This window comes from Marmota monax, unplaced genomic scaffold, assembly GCF_021218885.2.
Source record: "Marmota monax isolate L192 unplaced genomic scaffold, Marmota_monax_Labrador192_F-V1.1 WCK01_AAM20220418_F8-fsc00132, whole genome shotgun sequence".
Classification (NCBI taxonomy): domain Eukaryota; kingdom Metazoa; phylum Chordata; class Mammalia; order Rodentia; family Sciuridae; genus Marmota; species Marmota monax.
In genome coordinates this window covers 8882500-8907843 of record NW_026695199.1, presented here as the reverse complement: position 1 = coordinate 8907843, position 25344 = coordinate 8882500, and the positions used below count along the sequence as shown (strand labels likewise).

General features: G+C 36.2%; 1 protein-coding gene and 1 long non-coding RNA gene across 7 annotated transcripts in view; one reads left to right on the top strand and one right to left on the bottom strand.

Moving 5' to 3' along the window:
• Positions 1 to 25344, top strand: part of Rassf6 (Ras association domain family member 6) — a 41141-nt gene that overhangs the window by 10848 nt on the left and 4949 nt on the right. For all 6 annotated transcript variants that reach the window (XM_046428682.2, XM_046428681.2, XM_046428685.2 and 3 more), the window contains 4 exons: positions 13114 to 13192; positions 15577 to 15719; positions 21076 to 21173; positions 23404 to 23588. In XM_046428682.2, coding sequence (XP_046284638.1) covers positions 13114 to 13192; positions 15577 to 15719; positions 21076 to 21173; positions 23404 to 23588 — 505 coding nt within the window. The remainder of the gene's footprint in view (positions 1 to 13113; positions 13193 to 15576; positions 15720 to 21075; positions 21174 to 23403; positions 23589 to 25344) is intronic.
• On the bottom strand, positions 1564 to 11811 carry LOC124082219 (uncharacterized). The gene is made up of 4 exons (XR_006848306.2): positions 7373 to 11811; positions 7209 to 7288; positions 5223 to 5365; positions 1564 to 2531 (listed from the first exon to the last, which is right to left on the bottom strand). It is a non-coding gene; the product is annotated as an uncharacterized LOC124082219 (long non-coding RNA).

The window sequence follows — 25344 nt, the reverse complement described above, 5'->3', positions numbered from 1 at the left end:
GGAAGGAACAATAGGATTTCCTGAAAGACTAGATGTGAGATATGAGGGAAAAAGAATAGTCCAGTATGATTGTAATGATTTTGGTCTAAACGAATGGGGTAACACTTTCTGATATTATGAAGACACAAGAAAGAGCAATTCTGGGGTAAAAGACCAAGAATTCCTGGACATGCTACATTTGAGATTGAATACAATCACCAAGGGGATGAGTGTAAATATGAAGATTCAAGGACCAATGTTAGAAAAAGCTGAAATGAAATTGGAAAAGAAAAAACAGAAGGCGAGGCAGAAGAGCCTCCGGTGAAAAGTGGACAGAATGAATGTGGAGACTGGACAGAGAGGAAAAGCAAGTGTAGAGGGTAAAATAGAGAAGACACCACTTTGAGTCATCAAGGAAACCCAAGTATTGATGGAGATTCGCAAAAAGGGAAGTTGAGGAGATGGGCAGTTGAAAGGCAGAGGCCAGTGAAGGTCACAGTCACATAAAACAGAAGGAGGGGGACAGAAAGGTGCTGGAAAAGACTGAGAGATAGTCCCCTTCCCTCATTGCCTCTTCCCAAAGAGAATTACAGAAGGAAGAGAAGTGCCTCTAAAGATACCATCTGCACCTGTGTTCCTTTTGCCTACAGGTTTTCTGTGCAATTAAAACAAATTTACTCCACTGACGGAGAGGGAAGTTTGGAGAAGAGACAGTATGTAGCCTTAGAGGCAGATGAACAACCTGTGTAGTTATTTTCCTGTTATGCAGCTCTGCTTGACTCAATTCAGCTCACAAAAGTATGATTCCCACCCTGTCCTGCCAGGACACTGCTACACCAAGGCCGTCCCTCTTGGTCTGAAGTTACCATCCTTTTCCCTCAGTCTACTTCAGCTGTGATACAGTAGCTCTCTACCTTCTATCCCAAGGAAGCAAAGGCTTCTCTCAGTTCCATAGACCTTTCCTTATTCAGATTGGAACCTACTCTAAACTGGCGCCAGGCAGCCCCAATGGCAGTCCTGTTCTCTGGCTGCACTCACTGGCCTTTCCATGAGCAAAGACCTCACTTCCCTGACAAATTTCCAAAGCAAATGTGGCAGAGAAGCCTCTGTGCCCTTCCTGACTCTTGTCTGCACCTGGAGGTCCTGATTCTCTTAATCCAGGCCATTTTTATGTGTATGTTTATCTTTATTCTCTAGATTCCTGGAGTTCCTTCATCTTCATCTTTTCTAGAACAACTTCATCTTTCTCCTGTATAGAGCTACTGGTTCTATTCTCAATGGATTTATATAAAATTTCATTTGTAGCCATGACCAGCCAATGGTAACTTGTCATCCCAGAACACCACATTTCCTTCTTTTGTTTACCTGTGTAATACAGTGTGAACTTATCGCTTGCTTCCACTGGAGTAGACACATATCCGTATACTGGTAGTCACCACGTCATGCAAACCATAACATCTTTCTTACAAATTAGCCTTAAAACCTTATATAAAAGTCTAATTTTTAATCTCTAGAAACAATTTTATAAGAATTTTCTGATAATTATCAATATAAGAGAAAGAAGACTAACACATTTTGAGAACCTATGTGCATTCCCATTTCATTCTCTGCAGTAAAATATGTCCCAGTGGACATTATTTGGAGGATATTTCCAAAGAACAATCTGAGATCAGTGACCTTTATTTAGTGTCATATTCTGGCATAATGAAGGACTTGTAGTTTGTATTCTGTAATCCAGAGCCTCTTTCAGGCTCTCAGATCCATGTGTTAATTAGAGCTCCAAATGTGAAGTAAAAATATCGTAGCATAATTCCACAAACACCAGACTTGAGGACAGTGTTTCTGCAGTGTGGTCCATGGCACCACTTCCACATCAGATGCTTGCTAATGATACAGATCATGGGCTCCATTCCCAAATCAAGGTCAGGTGATGCTGATACATTCTGAAGTCTGAGAACTTCTCAGAGGAAAAAAGGATTAAAGTTCTCAGAACTTCTGACCTCCTGACATCAACAACATTCCTGGAACCAGAAGAAATCTCTGCAAAACTTTAACCAGAAATTATAACAATGCCACTAGCCAATTCTCATACCCAACCTACCACAAATCTTGCAAACATTACCCTGCTCCAACACACACACACACACTCATTTATTTTAAGTAGTTTTGCAACTCTCTATGTGTACTGTTTTGTAGTAAACAAGGTAGAAATGATCAATTTATTAAGGTATTTTCATTTTTCTGCACAAAAATACAGGAAAACAACAGAAATTAATAGTCTAATCAAATCTATGTAATTGAAAATTTCTTTCAGCAAGTTTCATGAGCATTATATATGATTATTAAGTTAAGAGGTCCTGATATTAATGGTATTGTAGGCAGCATAATATTTGTGTCTTATTCCTGGATGAGCATTCTCTAAGGGTAGAAAGTTCCTGGCTGAAGGGTGTTGGCATTGGTTAGCTTCATGCTTAAGTGACGACAATTCCACTTGCTGTTTCATTGCCTGGAGTCAACACTGCTCTGCTGCTTCAAATGGCAAATACTCTGACCTAAAAAAAAAAAAAAAAAAAAAAAATTGGTTGTGTGTATCTGCTTTCATAGCATTTAATTTCAGGTAGTAGGCTGAAATCAGGGCACAGGTGCATAAATGCTAGCTCCGTGTTTAAAAAACAAACACAAAAACAAAACAAAACAAAACCCAGAAGTTCCAATCCAGTTTCAAATGCACAGATCTGATTTCACTCTCAGAACTTGACTTTTTCTGCTGCTTAGGAACATGATATAAACCCTTGGAGGTTTGACTCTTCTGTCAGAAGCTTGAAAGTCACACATGCATTCCTGTCTTTAGTGAATGCATTTAATTAGCATGATGTAATAAATTTTAGCAGAAAGTGCTTTATTCCAAACAGTTTATTTTTCCAAGCACGTTGGCCAGAACTCTTTGCTGAAACAAAAGAACCAGCCACCTGCACCTCAAAGTACAAATTAAACACAAAGAACCAGTGTTCAGGAGGCCACCTCCTACCTTGCCCTTAGAGCCAGAGGGAAGCATTTGGCAGGTTCCATCTCCAGGGTCTTCTCCTGATCAAAAGAATAAAAGCAAACTGTGCAGGAGTCAGTGTCAGCCAGTTCTGAAGACAGGGTTATGAAGAGGGCATCACTGTCTTGCAAAACCTTGGATCTCTGTCTTTAACGAAACTAGTGGAGACCTCTCTGACATACTTTTATAAAAAGGAGTCAAGATTCAAAATAAGCCAGAAACAAAGGGTCTGAAACATGTGCTTGGAACTGTTTCCTTTTAAATTTAGTTATTTTTTCTACATGAGAAACTTTTTTTTTAATTTATATTACTCATATCTGGTTATCCAGTGAAAATAAATTATAAAAAGCTGGCTAGCACATGTTACTATGTCATAGAAGGTCAATAACATCACCCACAGGTATGTGGGAAAAGGATAGTATTAAGCTTTCTTTATGTCCAATATTTTCCAATAAACATATTGTCAATAATCATTAAGGATAGCAATATGACAAAAACCTATTGTATAATCTATTATTCACAGTAAAAATTACCTACTACACATTGCCTATGTTATCACTTCAGTCAATGGAAAAACAATAGCTCTTTGCAAGATAGATGAAATGTTTCCATAGAAAGTCTGATGAAGTCAAAATTCAAAGACTTCAGAGTATATTACATGTATGGAATTCACCTGAATTTCTGGATGTGTCTCTACACTAATTAAATATTTTTGACCCTATTAGTAGGTCAGGATTCATTTTTCTATATTTTATTCCCTAATCAAATGATTTTTGAGAGCATATCATAAGCCAGAAACTGGATTAGTATTCAGTTTTGAGAAAAACAGACAAGGAGCCAAGTCTTACAGTGTTTACAGTCTGAAGTTGCAGATTTCAATTTTGAGCGTCTAGCAGAATCATCTGGAGGACTTGTTAAAATAAGGAATGCTGGGCCCCATCCCCAGAGTGTCTAAGTCACTTGGTCTGGCATTGGTGAGTATTTGCAGGTCTAAGCAGGGGCTGTAGTCTGGGGATCACACTTTGAGAACTGCAGGTTTGAAGGCCCAAGACAAACTGAGATACATATTCTGAAGGACCCTGCCTAAACAAAGGTGTCTAGGATAGTTTCTTCCTAGAAATTTTGTTTCTACTGAGATCTGAATAGGGAGGGAGCTAACAAGGTTCAGGGGAGCTGGTGGGAGTGTATTCCTGACATGGGGAAGTCTCCCTCTATTCCTTATGATCCCAGACCACAGAGTATCAGTGAGTGAAATGTGCCCAGGGTGGCTATGGTGCAGGACACAAGGGAATATCTCTTAAAAGATGGCTAAATAGGAAGGCAGGAGAGGGACCACTCAGGGCTTTATGTGCTGTGATAGAATTTAGGGGGTTTGTCCCAAGAGCAGCAGAAAGACTTATGTTTAAGGATGCTAAGCAAAGCAGATGGTATGATTAGACATGTTCTGTATTCTCTAGATGTAACGTAGGCAATAGATGGAGGACACAGAATAGAAACAATGGGTTGATTAATATATTGTCAGAAATAGGAAGAATCAGGGGCCAGGGTCATGGACAGCAAGGCAAGAGCCAGTGAGTGGAAGAGGCCATGTGACAAGAAAGCTCCTGTCTCCAGCTCATGCTCACACTGATGACCCTGAGAATCACTGGCCACTGTTGTGTTAAGTAACAGTCCCAGAGGTCCATGAGGCTGGAAGGCATATCAGTAGAATAAGTGAAAGACTTCATTAAACAAAAGAGGCAGATCGCAGATCGTTTCCCCTCCCAAGGGAACAAGGGGCATCAGACTGTGAAGCCAGACAGTCATCTTCCACCTGCACAATAGCCCTAGCTCTCCATATGCAAAGGGTGTTGTCTTACAGCATGCTGGCCTCTGCTTCAGCAATAACTAGCTCTGTGTGGGGCATTTCTGTTTACTTTTCAACTGGCTTTAAAAAAAATCTAAAAGGCTCACATTGGAAAAAGATAAAATGTAAGAGTAAACCATGGAGGAAAGAGAAGCAAGACCTAAGTACCAGTTAGGTACCAGTCTACTTGCTCCGTTCTCCCACTTCTATCCTCTACACAGTGAGGATACTTCCAAAATCCAACTACCTTTCACCGTCCAGTCCAAGTTGCCATTATCTCTACCATTCCCTGCCCCTGCAGTCCATTCTCCCCCATAGGTCAGAATCTCTCTCTGGGATGTAAATCACACCTACCTTCTTAAACTTCAGAGGTTTTCTGCTGCACTTGGAGTAAGATGCAAACTCCTTGTGTAGGCTCTAAGGCCCAGAGGGCCTTTATAACTTCATTTGAACCACTTTTTACTTCTTTCTTTCCTTCAAACATGCCAAGCTTAGTCCTGCATACAAGACACAACAGTTCCATCATTGCCTGCCTGGAAACTCTCTCTCTGACTCTTTGTGGCTGGCTCCTTTCCATTATTGACATTCCAGTTTACTATTTCAGACTTCCTCTAAAATGTCACCTTCTTTAGTGCTATATCACATAAGCCTGTTTTATTATTCTCATCAAATTTATTCCTCTATAAAATTGTTTATTTGTTCTTTTGTTTTCTTTTCTCATCCTCTTTTAGAAAGTGAATCTTACCACTGCAGGAGCCTAGTTTGTTTTTTTTTTTTTCTTAAACATTACTGATCCCTAGAATCTATTATATTGTCTGTTATATAGTAATTCCTTAGTAAAATTCAGTTGAATACAGATGAGTATGGAAATGACTAGCCTCAAAGAACTAAGCATTGGTATGACTTCACATGTGTCACCCTGAATGAAATACTGTTTCAACATAAAGGGGCAGGGTGATTACCTACATAGTGCTGCTATTCTAATGTAAGAACAAGTTTCTACATTGATTACTAGTGTTCATTTTAGTTCTATTTAGAATGACCACATATCTAAAACTGCAGTCTGTCAGTAGAAAGCTTCCTGTCTCTTAAATATACATATATAAATAAATACATATTATATATATATATATATATATATATATATATATATAATATGTATATATATATATATATATATATATAAAATATGATATATATATATATATATATATATATATATATATATATATCACCTAGTTTCTCAGTGACCTGAGATGGAAAAGAGTGGAATACAAAGTGTGGCTCCTGAACTAGTAGCACCAGAACCCGGCAGACCTGTTAGAGATGCATGTTGTCAGTACCTGCCTGAGACCTACTGAAACTAAGGATGCAGCTCAGCAATCTGAGTTTCAATAGCCCTTTGAGTGACTCTGATGCTAGTTCAAGTTTGAGAACCACATATCTAACTCGAGTAGATATACACCTGGAATTCATGTTGTCTATACATTCAGGGGCACATGATGCTCCTGTAGTTTTCAAATAGGACTTTCTTACCCCTGAATGTTTCTCAATCAGTTCCCTCCAAAACAATCACCTACAACAAGAAACAAATTTGCATTTATCCAAAGTTCAAGTTTCTACTTTGGATTACTATCAAAATATAAAAATTGGTACTGATTCGTGAATGCATCAGGGCCATGAATCAGAGCCTGCTTCTGCCTTTCTGGGGCCAGGAGAGAAGAGGATAGGGCAGAGCCTTTCCTCACCCTCTTTCCTGTCCACTAGCTTCATAAGCTGCTCTGAGGACAAGGATGTCAGCTGCTTATGGTAACAGAAAAATGAGGTCTGATGTGGCAGCAGTTCATTGCATGTACCAATTGGAACAACAGGTTGTGCATTTAAAATTTTTTTTCCTTTAAACTTTAGGAGCCAAATATTAAGGGAAAGGGAAGAGATAAGTACATCCTCTCATTTAAGGTTGAAAAGCATGTTAGGTACTAAAGTATCAAATTTTGATATTTACCCTTATGAAAGGGTCCTCTGAAAAATGACCAGATATCAGATCTGGAGTACATTTCTGCTTTCTTCAGAAGCACTAGCATTAAACAAAAAAGTCATGCTATCTTTGTCTCTTCATTTTTACTCCCCTGTCCATGCCTTACTAACAACTAGTGACACTGTTTCAATTTGCTGTAACTCCTGTCCAAGTAGAAGTTTACATAAAAAATATTTTGGGTATTTGTTCTGTGTCTGCTCACTAGAGGCTAGGGCAGATCACTTCAAGTTTCTTTTAATACTGGGGCCTTCTTCCTTAATCTTTAATCCTTTTGCTCTTTCTGAGTCCTAGGAGTTGAGTACCTGAGTGAAGACAAGACTTCTGTCCATCAGTTAGCCCAAACGCCATTTTCTACAGGGGCAATCTTGAAAAAATGAATGTCCTAGAAAATACAAAAGTTTTAAAATGACCCTAAGCAGCCAGAGAGTGTTTATTGTTGGGAATGAGACAAGTATGGTTTAATTACCTTGTTGATTAGATCACAAATAGACTGCAAGAAATCCCCAGATTCTTTTTCTTGACAGTCATCAGCACTGAAGGAGTTAAGGTCTAAGGCTAGAAATGCATAGAAGGGCAGAGTAAATAAATAGAAGGTTCTGCCATCCCAACCACCATCATAATTAATGATACTCCAGCAGAGTTGCTAGGAAACTTCCTTTTCAAAGAGGCAGCCCCTTTGACACAGATGCCCCTCTCCTGGGCTTTGAAGTCAGGAAAGTTCAACAAAATGTGAAGCTCCCTGATAATTTAGGATTTGCAGTTTTACTTTGGTCAAGATAGCCCTCCCCACCCCAACTTCTCAGTTTTCAGCCTTTGGAATCCAATCCCTTCATTTGCAATGGAAATGTGAATAACCCACTTGGCTGGCTGAGGAAGGTCTCTGCCCAGATGGAAAACATTCTTCCTGATCAGTGGAGCCTGGATGAAGCCAAGGGCAAGAAGATCCGTGCCACCGCCACTTATAGAAGAGGGGCTGCCAAAGTTTGCAATTTTATTTCCAAGATTTGAGTGGACAGTAATGAAGGATAAAGAGTGAATTCTGCCTCTGCTTGCAGACATCTGTAATGTGGAATGAGGGCTTGTCTTGGCAAATGGCTTAATGACAAGGCTTTATTTATTCTTTTCTGTTGTCCTGATTCCACCTTAAAAACATTTAAAAAGGCAAAAGTTTGTACTGGTTTTTTTGGTTGTTAAATTATGAAAAAATACAAAGAAAGTGTGACATACTTACTAAATAGTTTGGAAAGTATACAGAATTACAACACACAAAAATCACAAATTTAATCCCAGCAAATACTCACCTTGTTAACTTTACTTGTATAGTTATTAGTTATTTATAAAAACAGAAAATTTTAAACTCACCTTTTGGTAGCTAACATGAAATTGTTGAATCATCTCATTGCTAAAAATTTAACATCATGAACAAAATCCAAGGCTGGGGATAGAAAAACTAAATGTACAAAAGAATAAGTAAGTGTTTTATTTTGGCTTAGTTTTTTTTTTTGTTGTTGTTGTTGTTGTTGTTGTTGTTGACGCTCTAGGAGAAAGTTTTGGGTTTCTGCTCTAAGCATGGCAACACACACAGCAGAATGCTGCTGTCACTATGTAGCTCATCTTAAACCATGAACATTTTTCAGCAAGTCTCCAAGAAGCACAAGAAACAAACTCAGGAAGGTCAGCCACGTGTAGCAAAAGGCGAAATATGCCTTTGGTGGCTCTGGGTAGTCATATTTTCTCCTGAAGTTTATTTACATCATTTAGCAGCCTTTGAAATTTGTGTTGGGTTATCTACCACATGTGATATTTATGTTTTGCCCATAGTAGGTCTAAATTTTTAAGAAGCAAGAGTGGAACAGTGGTTTTTAATTTCAATGGAAGAAATAGAATTGCCATTTAATTATGTTGCTAATCATTATAAAAACAAGAAGAAAAACTCTTACTACAACTGATATTTGACATCTGTCTATCTATAGATGTGAGGCATGATTCACTTCCATTTATCATCATGTCCCATGCTCAGGTTTTTTACAGGTTTATATAATCAAATAAAATTTTTTTCTTCTAGACAGCTAAATAGCCTGAATGAGATTGGAGAACTCATTTCTCACTGAATGTATTATTCATGGCAAACATCAGATTGTGGTGGTTCCCATCTGTTGAGCAGCTGCATTTCAAGCCACAGTACAAAGTACACCTGAGCATTTTATGGTTTGTTCTGGGTCCACTATTACTCATTAAAACCAAACAGGAGCTTAAAAGAACAGAGTCTCTGGGATTTCCTCCATCCCTCCGTACACCTGCCACCCAGTGGCAAGTCTTTCCTAGACTAGCTCTCTGCAAGAGGCTCTGATGAAGAATTCTGAGCATCCATCAGAATCCTCTCCTTTACAGCCAGTGTCAGAGTGCCAACTTCTATCCTAAGAGAAGCTTATGAGTCTGTGCATTATTTAGAAATTCAGTATATATGAAGTTTGGCATTCCTCAGGTAAAAACACCATGTCCATGATAGAGTGGGTGATGATTTTTTGAAAATCCTTAAATGTTGTGATAGGATATTTTGTGTTTCAGAGAAAAGGGATCTTTTCTTAGGAAATCAGTTTTTTTATGTGTCACGTGTAAAGTATGTTTGAACCTCATGTCCATTTCCTCATGTCTAATTCTGTGACTTCTACAAATCTCAAGTTTATACCATTTTAAACCTTTGTTAGAGCATCTGAGCAGCCTGTACTAAGCAGCTGATCTATGCTGGGTGGGGAACTTTTTAAGGGTTGAGGGAGAAAGATGCACAGATTTTTTTTTTCTTTTATGGGAGAGGGGTCCATTTAAGTGGCTCTGAAATTTCTGCTGAAATTAATACTGACATACCCTACTAGCATATATTAAATCAGTGTCCCCTTTTTAATGACAAGAAACTGCCTTGATAATATTTTAAATCTCCTAACTATAAATTCTTATGCTATACTTACTTTAGGTTTCTTCCAGACTTTAGATCCTTCCATATATGTGGGACATCCTATCATCTTTCCATGGAACATCAGCCTTACTCCTACACCTCTGTCCAAATGTTGAAATATTCTCACTCACTCTACTGCCAACATCTTGTTTTATGTTGAAATCCAGCTTCCACACACTACCAAATGGGTTTACCATCATCCTATTTTTATATTGCCTAAAACCTTCCCTAGCTGCCCATGTCCTATAGAATGAAGTTTAAGTTTCTCAGGATGCTTCTTGGTGCTCATTGCTCACTATTCCCCACTTCACATGTCATACTCTTAGATCCTCAACTCTCTGAGTTTTCTTCACAAACTATAGAAATAATGATATGTTGTGCATGTTGTTTCCCTTGCCTAATGAGCTTTTGACACTCTTCTTGTTATTACCCATCAAGATTCACAGTAGGTAGTATCAACTCTTACCCTCTTTCTACGTATGAATGAGGCTCCTCAAGTGTGCTTACACAGTGACCCCATGTGAATGAATGACCATTAGTGTGGGCCTTCTGTTATCAGGCATAATTAAAATTAGTCAGCAGACACAGGTGATCAATTTGACAGTAACTCTTCAGCTCTTCATACCTCCAATTGCCAGCAAGTCAAATTAGAAAGTTATGGGAACATTAGATTCCCAGTGTTATATTCGACCTGCTATTCCATCAGGTATATAAAACAATCATCTTCAAGTCTGATAACACACATAAAATTACAAGACATTTTTGTAATGTATCTACCATTGCTATTGATGTTTACATGACTTCTGAATTTTCTAATCCCTCACTCTTACACCATTAATGTACCTAATTTTATTTTAATACTTGAGTTTACTGAATTCTAATCATCTCTTATAATCCAAAATCTTTCCAAGTGCTATGTATACTCAATAAAAAAGATCCTACTTGTGGTAGGAAAATATGGAAGACTTCTGTGGTGTCTAGTTACCCTGTGTTATACAGTGGAACATTGATTGGCAGGCTTTTCCTGCACTGGGCAAGATTATAAATATTTTAGGTTTTGTGGACCACACAGTGGTTATCTCAACCACTCAACTCTGCAATTATAGCAGGAAAGCATCCATATAGACAATAAGCAAACAAATTAGTGTGGCTAGCTTCAAATAAAACTTTATTTACAAAACCAGGCAGCCCAAGACCACAGTTTGCTAACTCCCTGGGTCATTTGGAGACTCATTTCAGTGGAAAAACTTTTAGTCAGATTCTGTTTAGGAACGGAAACATTTTCCAACTGTACAAAATCCTGGGGAAAATACTTTGAAGGAGACTTGTGCTATACTGTGTTATGAAATTTTTTCAGAAGCCGAAGCTGAGGGAATAAGATTATGTAAAAGTTCATTTGCTTTCATAACAACCCTCACAGCTCAGCATATCAGGAGTTACATCCCAAGTGAAACTGAAGTTTCTGTGTGATGCTCTAGCACTAAATAATAAGAGCCATAAAAGTGCTCAGAGGCTCTTTAGAAGTAGTGAATTTTTTTAGCAAATATCCCACAGTAATGACCCTGAGGGAAGAAAAATCAGTGCACCCAATGATATTTAGAATAGAAATATTCATTAACATTAAAAATTTAGAGTAACCCTGTTGGGAAATGAAACAGCAGCATGGAGGACTTCTGGAGAATCTTTTCATGTGGTAATTGTATGGAGGGTATGGATCCTTGGAAATGTGCACACTGAAAATTCCAAGCAGGGAAAATCCAGTACAGAATGTATGCTCATATGATTTCTAACATGAAAAATCAATGTATATGAATTTTGTCATTTAATATTCAGTTACTATTGATTGCATAAGAGCACACTATGATCAAGCTTCTGTTCAAAGCATGGAGAACATAGCAGTGAACAAAAGAGACCAAACTGCTTGCCCTCATGGAGCCAATGGGCTTAGGAGAAGGAGACAGATATTTGGGGATCAAAGGGATTTTTGACAGTTGAAGTACTTGGAATTTTAATGTCATGGGATTTTTTCCTATAAAAGATGCTTCTATAACAAAAGCTTTTTCTCCCTTTGTCATTGTCTTTTAGGAGGAGAATTTGTTGATAATTTTATTTAATCAGAATTTGTTGAGTTCCTACTATGTGCCAAGTGAAAAAAAATAAAGCAGACAAACCCTCTACCCCCATAGAGCTATGCTCTAGTGGAGAAGGCAGAACATAAGATAACTAAGTAAAATTTATAGAAGGTTAGATGATGTCTCGGGGCAGAGGCAAAAGAGGTAAAGGAGGCAAACAGGATCTGAAATGATGGGAGAAGGCAAACTTTTTAGATTTGGTAGTCAAGAAAGACTCTTGAGAAGGTTACTTTTGATTAAATAGTTAACTAATGAATGAGTGATGTGATAGTGGGGAAGGGCATCATTCTGGGCAAAGGGATCTGCAAGTTCAAAACCTGAGATTGGAGTGTGCCTCAAGAACATCCAGGGGCCCTAAGACTGCATACAGTAAGTGAAGGAAAGAGCAGTGGGAAGTGAGAGGGAAGAAGTAACAGAGAGCAGATCCCATCCAGCCTTTTAATTCAATTTAAGTATGTTAGATTTTATTATGAGTAATGGGAAGCCACTGGAAAATTGTGAGCAAAGGAGAAAGATGGTCAAGTTTGCATTAAAATAATTTAAGCTGTTAAGAATACAAAACAGATAGGCTTAGGAGGCCATTGCAGTAACCCAGGTGAGAGACAATAAACATTTAAAATGTGAGGACACAGAAGGACACAGGAGGATAGGAGTGTGGCTGGAACCTGCCACAGCCCACTTGACACTAAGGGTGAGACAACTCAGCAGCAGTGACAATTCCTTAACCCTTGCTGTAGCACCAGTGGGAAGGACAATGTGTTAGGAATATAGGTGCTAAGTTTAGCTTCGTTAAATGTCCCAAACAAATCAAAAATGCGAAACCAAATTTGTTTCATGGGTACCTCCTTCTACAGCATGCTCTACTTACCTCACCTTCCTCAGTCATTTCCCTTGTCTGGTTTTCTTTATGCATTAGCATCTTCAATGTATGCTAATGTTCTAACAGTGCTTTGACTTTCCAAGACTTACATTAAGTTAAAGTGACAGAATAATGAAAGATTCCATTGAAACATTTTTTTTCTAGAAACCTAGAGATAATAAATACTATTATTGTCTTTTTGCTGTTACAAAGCCTAACACCAATAGCAACAGAATGTAATATTTATTTATTTTTTTTTTTAGGGAACAGCTTCATTCTTTATTGAAGACCTATAACATTTTTTATGGGAACCAGGAAAATTTGCATATTTTATATGGACAGGTAAGACCATCAAAGAAATGCATCCCAGTTTGATTAACAGAAAGAAAAATACTCTGTAAATGTTCAGAGGAGTAAGAATGGGTTAGAGTCTATAACCTAGTAGCACAAGTGGTCTGGGAGAAACAAGTGAATCTTTAACCTGATTTTAGTTTCTATTTTTAGACTATATCACAGAATACCAGGCCTGGACATGTGTGATCTTCCAAACATTTTGGGAATAGGAAAGCATTTAAAAGTATTTTTTTTCTTATATATTTATTTTGGTTCTGGGTATTGAACCAAGGGGCTTTCTACTACTGAGATACATATGTCTCAATCCCATTTATATATTTGTTCTTTTCCTTTTTTTTTTTTTTTTTTTTTTTTGTGGTGCTGATGATTGAACCCAGGGCCTCATGCATATGAGTTAAGCACCTACCAACTTAGTTATATCCCCAGCCCTACCCCTTTGTATTTTGAGGCAGGGTATTACTAAGTAGCTGAGGCTGGCCTGGAACTTGTGATCCTCCTGCTTCTGCCTCTTGAGTTGCTGGGGTCATAAATGTGCACTGTCATACCCAGCTAAAAATAATTCTAATGATATATTCTCTTTATGTTTAAAAACTGGAGTGTGAATATGTTTTGAGCAGCTATTTCATTAGAAATTTATCATAATACTTTCTTACAAATGTACCAGGATATATATAAAAGGATGTTTGTTGTGACATCATTTTTAATGGAGAAAATTTGAAGGTATCTGAAGTCTACCACTGGGGAGTATTCAAATAAATCACCTATAAACTCAAACTTGATTTGGTTGTTCAAATGGATAGTTAGATTCTGATCAATATACACCATATCATAACAACAAATTTAAAAATTTTGAACAGTATGGGAAAGTCATGAAACTAGAATGCATTTTTAGGGGTGCAACTGGCATGCTACTATACAAAGTAATCTTAAGTTTTCTTTTTTTTAATCTTTTTTAAAAATCTGAATGCTTTAGTCTCCTTAGCTGTCTGCACTCAGTCTCATATTCTAATTTGACTCTCTTCACTTCTTTACAGTTCTGGCTTCAGGGAACATTAGAATTTTCTACTCCTGATTTAAACCTCCAGATTTGAGGGTGCAGCATAGAATTTCAACCACTATGATGTGACTTAAATTTACAAGTTGTAAAGAAGGAAATTTAAAAACACTTGTTTTAGTCAACTTTTTCATTACTGTGATTAAGGACCCAATAGTACAATTGTAGAGGAGAAAAGTTTTATTTGAGGGCTCATGGTTTTAGAGGTCTTAGTCCATAAAAGGCTGGCTCCATTCATTCGGGCTCAAGGTAAGGCAGGACATCATGGCAGAAAAGTGTGGCAGAGGGAAGCAGCTCACGTGGTGATCAGGAAGCAGAGAGAGAGACTCTACTCACCAGATAACAAAATATATGCCCCAAAGCCACTCCTCTAGTGTCTCAACTTCTCCAACCATTCCTACCAGCCTTCAGTTACCACTCAGTTAATCGCTACCAGGGGATTAAATCACTGATTCAGTTAAGGTTCTCACAACCCAATCATCTCTTCTCTGAACTTTCTTGCATTCTCTTACACACGAGTTTTTGGGGGATACCACATCTAAACTATAACAACACTCTAGCTTTTACTACTGAACTTAAATGATTTAGTACAATTAGATATTTCAATTACCTTCCCCAAATTAATACCATACTAAAAAAAATAACTAAACTCTTTATAAAGAAATAGACTAGAAAGTAAGTTTTATAGGAATATTCTTTGTTCTTAATATATGCTAATTGTTCTTAATATATGCTAATTTGTTTGCATGATGTTTTCTTCTTTTGTTGTACTATTTCTAATTCAAAATGAATTTTCAAATCATATTTATTTTTTTACAAATATTTCTATGTTCTGCATCTTATGGTGTATTTCACAAGTATTATTTCACATGTTCTGCATCATTTTGTGAGTTAAATTCAGCCTCATTTAGAAATGAATAAACAAGTTGCTGAGTCCCTCAATGACTTTATTCTAGGTTCTAGTTCAATACAGTTTTTAAAAGGCTTCAATTTTAAACAGTATTAGAGCATTAGAATTCCACTTAATTGAAGAAGTATAGAGTTCAGAAAGCATTCTCACGTGTTCTACCCTCTGGTGGACATGCTGTTAGCATTATAACTTGCTCACTTTTCTGGGTACAGCTGTTTTCAAAAATTGAAAAAATGTGTCAAAGATAGAATTATTTTGCAGATAAACTGAGAAGTCATATAATTCCTTTGAGGATTTTTTTAACCTCTTAACATTTCTTATGAACTTAATTTCTACAACTTTGGTGAAAACATTTACCTTTTATAAGTAATACAGAAACAACTATAGAGACTATTGGTTTCTTTCTAGACTGAAGATGGGAAACTAATTGTTGAAGGAATGCTGGACATTTTCTGGGGAGTGAAACGACCTATACAGCTGAAAATACAAGATGACAAGCCAATCTCTTCTTTCACTATGTCAAAGTCACCAGATGTCTTTTCTAACAAAGGGTGAGCAATCTTTCATGCTTTTAATTCCTTAGATGATCTTCATAACAATTTTATTGCATGTGCTTTTACACAGCCTCATACAATACCCCAGTAACTCCATGAATTAAGTGTTCAGGGCTCTTTGGAATTTGTACAAGATTTCCCAATGACTATGCCACAAAACCAGACTTTATTTTACTTCTATGGACTCCAGACTTTTTCTCCCACCTGGAAGACCACAGGCTTCATTGCAAGAGACAAAGAAGAAAGGCAGAATCCAGTTATTCATGGCCTGGTCTCTGAAAAAGGGGGAAGAGGCATAAAATTTACATATATCCTCTCCTTGGAACAAGTCTTTTCTTGCTTTCCAGAAGGATGACTTAATTATGTTCCACCTAATTGTTTAACAGAGCACAACAAAGTGCATTTGAAGTTAAATAAGTACACAAAACACAGTTCTCTGTATGGATTTATGTAACTATACCTTGAATATCAAAGTTGGGCTGATTTTTTTTTATTACCCCTTACAAATTTTAGGAAATTTTATAAATATTCCCAGCAAGAATCAAACTTACGAAAGTTCCTTTCTTTTCTTCTTTTCCTTCCTTCCTTCCTTCCTTCCTTCCTTCCTTCCTTCCTTCCTTCCTTCCTTCCTTCCCTTCTCTCCTTTTGATCCTTAGCCTCATCGCCCTTTTGCATATGCCATGAGATCCTAAGCCATTTCTTCTCATCTTTCATCCTCCCATCCACTAATGGATGAGTTGGAGTTCTATCAGAGGAGAGGGTATAGAAAGAGCTGCCAAGACAATTTGCCCCATCTGATCTTTGGCCACAACTAAGGAAAACCAGGTATTATCTTGAAGGAAGTCTGCTTTTCCTTTGGAGAAAATATTTAAGCCTCACCATGATTTTTACCTTTTCTCAAATATTATGCTCCAGCAATGCTGAATGTTTTGTAATTCCCTAAACATATTCTGAAGTTTCTTCCTTGCCTATCTTACTCTGCCTGGAAGTCTACCTGCTTCTCAACACCCATTTGCCTGACTTTCTTCTATCTAATCCTTTAATTCTCAGGTCAGGTAAAAAAAGCCTTCTTGATCTTTCAGTCTATGCTCAGTATAGCTGGCCACTTCTCTATATCACCTCTAGAGCATGCATCCCATTGTATTTGTACACACCTATCTCCCTCTCTGCAGTGTGAGCTGCTAAATGGTACCCAACTGACCTGGAATCATCTTTGTGTTCCAGTCCCCCAGTGAGGTACCCAGAAACTGATTAAATTACTTCTTCTTTATGTGACAGCACTGTCTCTCTGTCTGCCACTTCTTACTAGTCTTCCTTCCATCTAAGCTAAGGACTCTGGGTAGGCATAGGGTCTACTACTTATGAAAAAGCAAAAGACAAGCAACAGTCAGGCAGCCTCACGAAGTCCTACATTCATCTCCTTCAGGTACTAGATGACTGATAGCGTAACAGAGCCTCTTTGAAATTAAAAGTTTCAAATCACTTTTTGCTCCTGAACTTCTTCATGCTAAGAATAGAAATTGAGAAGGTTTACCCCTGGCCCTGGCAGGCACCAAAGAAACTGAAACCGTGACATATTTCTGACTAGCACAGCCTAGCTAGATCTATATATGAACATTTCCTGAGTTTTGTTTCTAAAATCGTAACTACTTCTGTAGGACTGACAGAGCAATAAACTAGCTGCTTCTCTCCATGTTTGGTCAAACTGGGTCTCATTCATTTTTACTTTTTTTTATCGTTTGATTATTTTTTATGCAGGCAGGGGACCAAATCCAGCCAGCTGGGATCTAGGCAGGTTCCCTGGCTTGGCTGTTGTTAACAATAGTACTGATGATTTAAATGTCTAGGAGCATCAAATTACTCAACTTTATAAGATACAAATTCACAAAATTAGCCATTGCATTTCATATTATCTAAAAACACATGGCAAATTTCTCTGAGCAGCTAGCTCCTTTTGATGCATTTTCATTTTTTGATTCATGAAAACTTAATAAGTGTGGTGCATTAAATTAAAGGAAAATGTCAAGGAGATGAAATGAAAGTACTTGCAATATCACAGTAAACCATCATTATTTTGAGTGGCTATCCCAAGATATTTTTTTAATTTCTGAAAATCAAAATACTTGTTCCTAATACTCCTAAATTTTTGGATAACTTTCAAGATCCCAAGTAGTCAAGGTAATATTAATGTTATTCTATATACTGAGGCAGATTATAAGATGATACCCTTATGCTTTACCTTTTATGGAACCTATTTGAATTTTTCATTGTTTACCAGAACATTGATCTCCTATTGTTTAAAGTTGAAAAGGAATTACTTAGAAAACTACATCAGATTGCCTTTAACATAGTAACAAGACTTACTAGAATATGTGAAGTATACTTTTGCAGAATATCAGATATTTCTGGTGGACAAGAACTAGCAGGAAATAGTGGCACTCCTTCCACAAACACTTAGATTCTCACACACATAAGAGCAAAATTAGATTTGGTTGTGATTAATAAGTCGAGAATACTTGGTGAAAATTAGCTGAACATTCATATTGGAAGACAAAGCATAACTTGGAATGGCTTTTCAGTGGTCTCTGGTTCTCTCATGGGGTGCATAGCCAAACTTAGGTATCATTCTTTGTTTTAATCCAATCTTAAATGTCCTAATTCTGGTTACCACTCTGGTTGACTCATTTAAATTCTAAGCCTCTATTTGATTGTGTAAAGAAATTGACTAGCCCCTCACCCAAGGTTTTTCCAAAGGGCCTTTTTCCATTCAGGGCACCTGCAGGCAGAACTTAACACCTCTACTCTTGCAAGAACATGGACTTGGTATCTCCAGTGGGTTAAAGAGCAGGAAAGGTCATGGCTGTTGTGTACCCAGCTGCAGGAAGGGCTGCAATTGCATGTCTTTCAGTTCACTGTTTGAGAGAATCGTCAGTCCTATCATGCTAGTTTGTTTTAATTATGTTAAAAATGAGTCACACTGAGGAAGTAGCAGTTACATAGGAGTTGTAGCAAAAAAAAATAAATCTGTTTGAGTTCTGACCACTTGTGATCCATTACAGAAATGAATCTGTGAGCAGCACTTTGATCTCTCATATTTGGGCCAAGTGTTCTCTTTGAAAATTTTCCATTCAAAACGTAAAAATAAAAAAGAAGAAGAGGAAAAGAAAAGGAAAGGAAAGAACAGCTTCATTGAGGTTATTTTTGATTGCACTATTTTTCATTGCTATTTTTAATATTTTTTCAAAATCAGTATTGTCATGTTTTAAACAAGTCATGGCAGAATGAGGTAAAGAGTAGAAACAGGACAGGTGCATATTTGAATAGCACCAGTACTGTTTTTATTTTTTTACCATATGGTTAGGGAAGTGCTTCTATTTGTATATCAAATTTCTACTTCTATTTTATTTTGCAACTCATTAGGAAACCTCCTTAGAGTTTAAATTTGCAAATGGTACACATCCTGAAGTTTGGTTAGAGCAATTCAAACAGTCCTGTGTTTGGGCAAGTTAAACTATTTGATATTAAACTTCCAACCAGTTCTCTCTTGAAAACACTGGGTAACTGCCCTCAAGCTTAGTCATGTGTACAGTTGTACAGAATGGCACTCAAATTACACAATACACAGCTTAAAAGTCTTTTTTTTCAGCTGTAGATGGTAAGGAGGAAAATAAACCAAACACTAAATATATTGAGCCATGTTTGAACTCCTGTGTCTGTGTGGCACCTTTAAACTGAAGAAGAGGACAGCTGACAAGTTTACCAGAGTCACCAATAATTTGTGTTGTACATCACTGGTCTGGCATCCTGGGAATTCTTACATCCCCCATATGAAATACCATCAAGTTGCTTGCCCATTTAGTTTCTGCTTTTCCGTGGAATTCCATCTTTTCTACTGATTACCCTCTTTCTCTGATAACTAAACCTGCCCTTTTTTGATTATTAATCTGCTATAGATTAGATTGGAAGTGGATAATTTTTATATAATGTGAGAATAATTAGATTCCACATTAGGACCTGAGTAGTCCTCCTTTGAGTTAAGTTATTACATGTAGTATTTGCCCTTTATATCATTTATTTTAACCAACTAACTATATTCTGGACAAGAGATCTTGCTGGAAAATTCATTAACAAATATATCAGGATTGTGTTATCTATTTCTTATGCCTATTGTGAGATGAATTAATAAAATAGCTGGAAAAGAGTTCTGAATAATTCAGAAGTCAAGGAAAAACAAGAATGATTTTTTTTCACATTCTCTACCATTCGTATTAATAGATTTCCCTCCACATACTCTATCAATGACATTTTGGTAGTGTTAATGTCACATACTCCCTAGGGTGAATATGTTTTTGTTCACAATACACAGATATTATGGAAGATGTCTTTATTGGGACTAAGACTGTTTCCATAAATAATGGTGTTCATTTCCCCAAGAGATCCAGGAATATGTGGATCCCAGTTGTGCTTAACCCATGGAAATGGATTCAGATGATGGTGATGAAGATGAAGACAATTCTGATAAGTTTTAGATATATACTAAGTATGTATCATACTCACATTAAGTATTATTCAGGGCACCATTTCAAGAACTTTATATGAATTAATTCATTTAATCAGTAAAGGCACCCCATCCTATCTCATACCATCACCATCTCCATTTTACAGATAACACTAAGGCCAAGAAATGATAAGTAACTTGTTTAAGATCAGATAAATAAAATAAGTGTTAGCCTGCTGCAAAAATAAGCAGGTTTCATTTACTCAGGGCACCAGAATACATAGAAAATTTCTATATTCCAAAATAAATCATAATTTTCTATAGACAGAGTTTCTCATACATTTTCCTCCTTTGTGTTTTTCATGTGGTCAGGGTACTATATCTTATTATTAGGCACTATATCTTATTATTTCAGAGTTACTTTACATAATAATCATTTTAATACAATGGGTGTACTCAATACATATTGGTGGAATGAACGCTTTAGTATCTAAACTCCCCTAAGAATATAGTGAGGTATGCTTGTAAAAATGAATCATATTGGTTTCGGTCAATTACATTTGCATATATGCTTCATAGATTCTATATAACCTTGTGTTTCAGTGTATAACCGAATTATTACATTAAAGATATCAAGATGTGGCTCCAAAAAAAGTTCAGGAAGTACTTAAAACACATACTGACGACTTTGATATGAATATAATGTTAACAGCATCATAAAATTTTTATAATTTTGAATAATATGTCTACCTACAAAAACCTACAAGTATTATATTAATATTATAAATCTGAAAATTATCTTGAGTTTCAATACAAATGAAATTGATGACATTTACAAGATTTATTACTTTTTAGGAGAATGACACGCTGGGGGGAATTTGATGATCTTTATCATATCAGTGAGCTGGAGAGGACCCAGATTCCATTGTCTGAAGCAAGCAATTCCCAGGAAGGTCAGTATCAAAACTTGTTAATGGGGAGACTTTATTTTTAATCAGTGTAAAACCTGACTCCTAAATGTTTCTTTCTACAGACCACTACTCAGTAAACTCTTGCCATACACACACACACACACACACGTATACACATACATATACATGAAATATATATGAATTATAAGAAATATATACAGATAAGTATTTCTTTAAAATATCCTAGAAGCATAGTAATTTAAGTTTCTACAATATGATGTTCAAGAACCTTATTTTGCTATATAAAAATATGCTGACCTTTTAAAAAATTACATCAAGTCCCTTAGCTTTATTAGATTACCTAGAGCTAATGGTTTGAACAAAGTTTGTATTGTTAAGTGTTCACTATTTTCCCTGAGGATTAGAGCCATTTATTATTCTCATTAGCTTCATGTTAGACCAAGTCCCTCAGAGCTAATATCACATTGTTTTTAGACGTTGAACATTTTAGTTAATAGATATTTAAGTAGTATTGCTGCTTAGAAAGAGGCAAATATGCTATAGTCACTTTTATATTTGGTAGTTATTTTAATTTTTAAAAGATAAATCTACTTAAATATCAAATGGTCTTCTATCAGACTTGAGGATCCAATGGAAAATTCCAGTTCCTATAACATGTGATGTTAGTAGTTGCAATAATAATGATGATTATGTGACAGTGGTAGTAATAATAATGATTATTACAGTTGTAATTTAGTGAGACTCTGCCAAATATCAGTCATGATATTTTATATTTTAAATGGATGTTTTTTATGTACTTCTCATATATAGAGATCCAAAAAGGATTTGATGACTGAAGCTGGGGGCCAGGGCAGCAGGGTTCAGACACCTAAACTGGGGCTTTGATATTTCCAGCCCAGGTTCAGACCGATCAAGGGGCATGCAGCTGGTATTGAATTCATAAGCTTATCAACAATTTCCAGTGTTTGTTTTTTAGTTTTGTTTTTAAACCCTTCTTAATTCTGTTTCCTCCACTCTCTCCATAAGTTCTCAGATACTGTAACAAAACGTGATATTTTTTCCAAGTTTCCCTTATCTTTGTCTTATAGGATCTTATTATCTATAGGCCCATCCAACTATCTCTTTGCTATCTCTTTGAAAATCATCATTAAATCCAAAGGAATCTTAATATCAGGCACCAAAGCTACCACAAAAATCTATTTGTATTTATGCACTCGTTCCAGAGCAAGATTAAATAACTCATACCTATTTGATGGTACTGTAGTCACAATAGAAAATTATTTAAGATTCCAAAGTAAAATAGAACACAGATGGTACCAGATGGCCCAGTTCTTACAGAAAAACCAGTTGAGAAAATTGGAAAAAGTACTGAAGGCAGTTTTGAATCTTCTGCATCTTTGGGCTAGGAATACATTGCTGCTCAGTCCAATTTCATTTAACGGTTACAGTACACCCAATAGTAACTAGGTCAGTCTGAAGCTTTACTATAATTTTATATTCTAAAATCTGGTATATGAATTGGAATAACAGAATAACCAAATTTTGACTAGAGTGTGGGTCATTGTTGAATTCACATGGCCCAATGACAAGAAACAATAGGATAGTGGTCAATTAAAGGGAATGACCAAATCGTATTCCTAGAATGAATTATCTGATATGTTACTAGCTGACATCTGTCCAAAGCATATTGATACTTTTGTTTTTATAAAAGATGGGAACAAAATCTTTCAAGATTCTTACATACATTAAAAATGGCTTCTCAAGCGTCTATAGAATTTTTAGGGCCAATGTCCATCTTCTCAGGAGTAAATGTAAAACCAAGATCCAGACTTGACTCCATAACTTGAAGGTACTGTGTTCACAGAAAAGTCACTTCAACTCATTGTGCTTTATCTTACCAATATGAGATCAGATTAATAGAATATTAAGTTTCTTCCATCTCTAATATTCTGAAATTCTATAAAATTTACTATTCACACTAAATTAACATTGAAAGAATGCTCCACCCCCAAACATGTGATTGTTGTGATCATTTCATGTGAGACACAATTCACTGAGAGAATTTTCTATTTGATCAATCCCCAACAATATTTAGAAAGTAAATATGTAGACAAGTAGTGGATTGTGATGCTTTTAAACAGCTAGGAAATAGCAATATCCTCAAAATTAAAGAAAACATATCCCAATCTACCTTGGATACAAGGAGATGGGCAGCTAAATGATATGGGCTCATGATCTTTATTCTTCCCAGACTATTTATCTTATCACAGCAGTACTCTGAAGCCATATGCATATGAAGAACCAGAGTCCCCATTGCTCTATAGAACCATGAGTGAAGCAGCCCTGGTAAGAAAAAGAATGAAGCCTCCAATGATGGACCGAAAAGACAGACAGAGCCATAGGGCCTCTATTAATGGACACTTCTATAACCATGAAGTGAGTGAGTCACAGTTCCATTAATGTGATTTAAAACAATGTTGTCTATTGCTCTAACAAAAGTTGAATGCCACTCAATTCAACTTAAAATTTAGTATACTAATAGTAACAATGGCAGTAGTATATCTAACTTTCACAGGGCACTCCCTATGTGCTAGCTCTAAACTAAGTGTTTCAAATAGATTTTTGATGAATTATCTCATTAACCTCTAGAGCTATCCTATGAAGTAGGTACAACTATTTTCTCTTCTTTACATGAGTTAATTGAGGTTCACAGAGGTTAAGTCATTTGTCTTAGAGCACACTGCTTTTAAGTATTAACTCTAAATTTGAATCCAGATTTGTCTGATTCCAGAACCCAAGTTATTAATCAGTGTGGTGGTTGAACTCCACCTAAGTGTCAGGAATTGAGCCTGGTATTGGAAATATACCAATGGGTCAATGGATGCCTCTGCCAGCATGAAGCCATAGAGCTTGCACAGGGAAATAAAAATACCAAGAGATAATGTCAGAATAATGCAAAGAATACAATGGAAGTTGGCTCAAAGGACACTTGAATATTAACATTTAAATAAAAGGGAAAAGTCAGCCAAAACATATTTATTCTAATAAATCAAACTTCTTATTTTACTTATTCTCTTTTTTAAATTAATTAATCAATTTTACAATAGAATGAATTTTGACATATAGTACACAAATGGAGCACAACTTCTTCTCTTTCTCTTTCAAGTTTTGTACCTGCACACATATTTTTGTAATGAATATGTGGTTACGGTTTGGAAAAAAATTGTGTTCTTACCTGCAACTAATGTATGCTATATTTATGTATGTCTTTCTATTAGTACTTATAAGACATTTCATGTTGCTGAAGGTAGGAAATATATCATTCTTTTCTAATACTCAAATATTTTTATGTCATATTCTTTAGTAATCATTTATGCCTTTTTTAAACACATACTTTAAAAGCACTTAACTATATCAAGCACCTTCTGGACCTTCAATCAGAAATATCAACTGATTTCTCTGTAGGGTTTTTACTATAGAATTTTCTACATTATTGCTTATTTTCTGTAGCTGGGAGGCTATCAGTACTGTGTTTGGAACCCAGTGGGGAGAAACCTCTCTTCTCAATCCTTTGTTCAAATTAAACAATTTTTTTCTGGTTTCAATAACTATCCTCCTACCTATAAAGTAGCGTTAAGCATTCTCCACAGATATTTACATACCAATTATCCTGGTTTCTTTCTCTCCTCAGGAATTATGCTATTTGTCATCATCTTGTGGGCTGATCTGTGTTGAAGAAATGTTGCTACAAATGAGTGGCTTCCAAATAGATCACTTGTGCTGGGAATGAAAATAGCACTAAACTGTCGTCTTAACATAGTGGTTAAGTGCTTGAGCTCTGGAGCTTGATAACATGATTTCAAATTTTTTGTCAAGCAAAGTTAATAGGTTGCCCAATCTCTTGGTCTTTGTTTCTTCCATACTTTCCTGTTTTACAAGGTTGTTGGTGGGATTAAATAAAATGAAGCAAACTAAGCATTTCCTCATTTATTGTTCTGGCACACAGAGTTATATTTCCTCCAAGATGAATGTAATAAAGTGTGCACACACCATTAGTTACCTACTTCTGAGTCCCCACTTATGTATTACTTTTTCTCCTTAATTTAAGCACATATCATTTGTATCATAAAATTTAAAATTGGTTTTATTTTATTTTATTATTGTGTTAAAAATTAATTTAGTAAGTATTTAT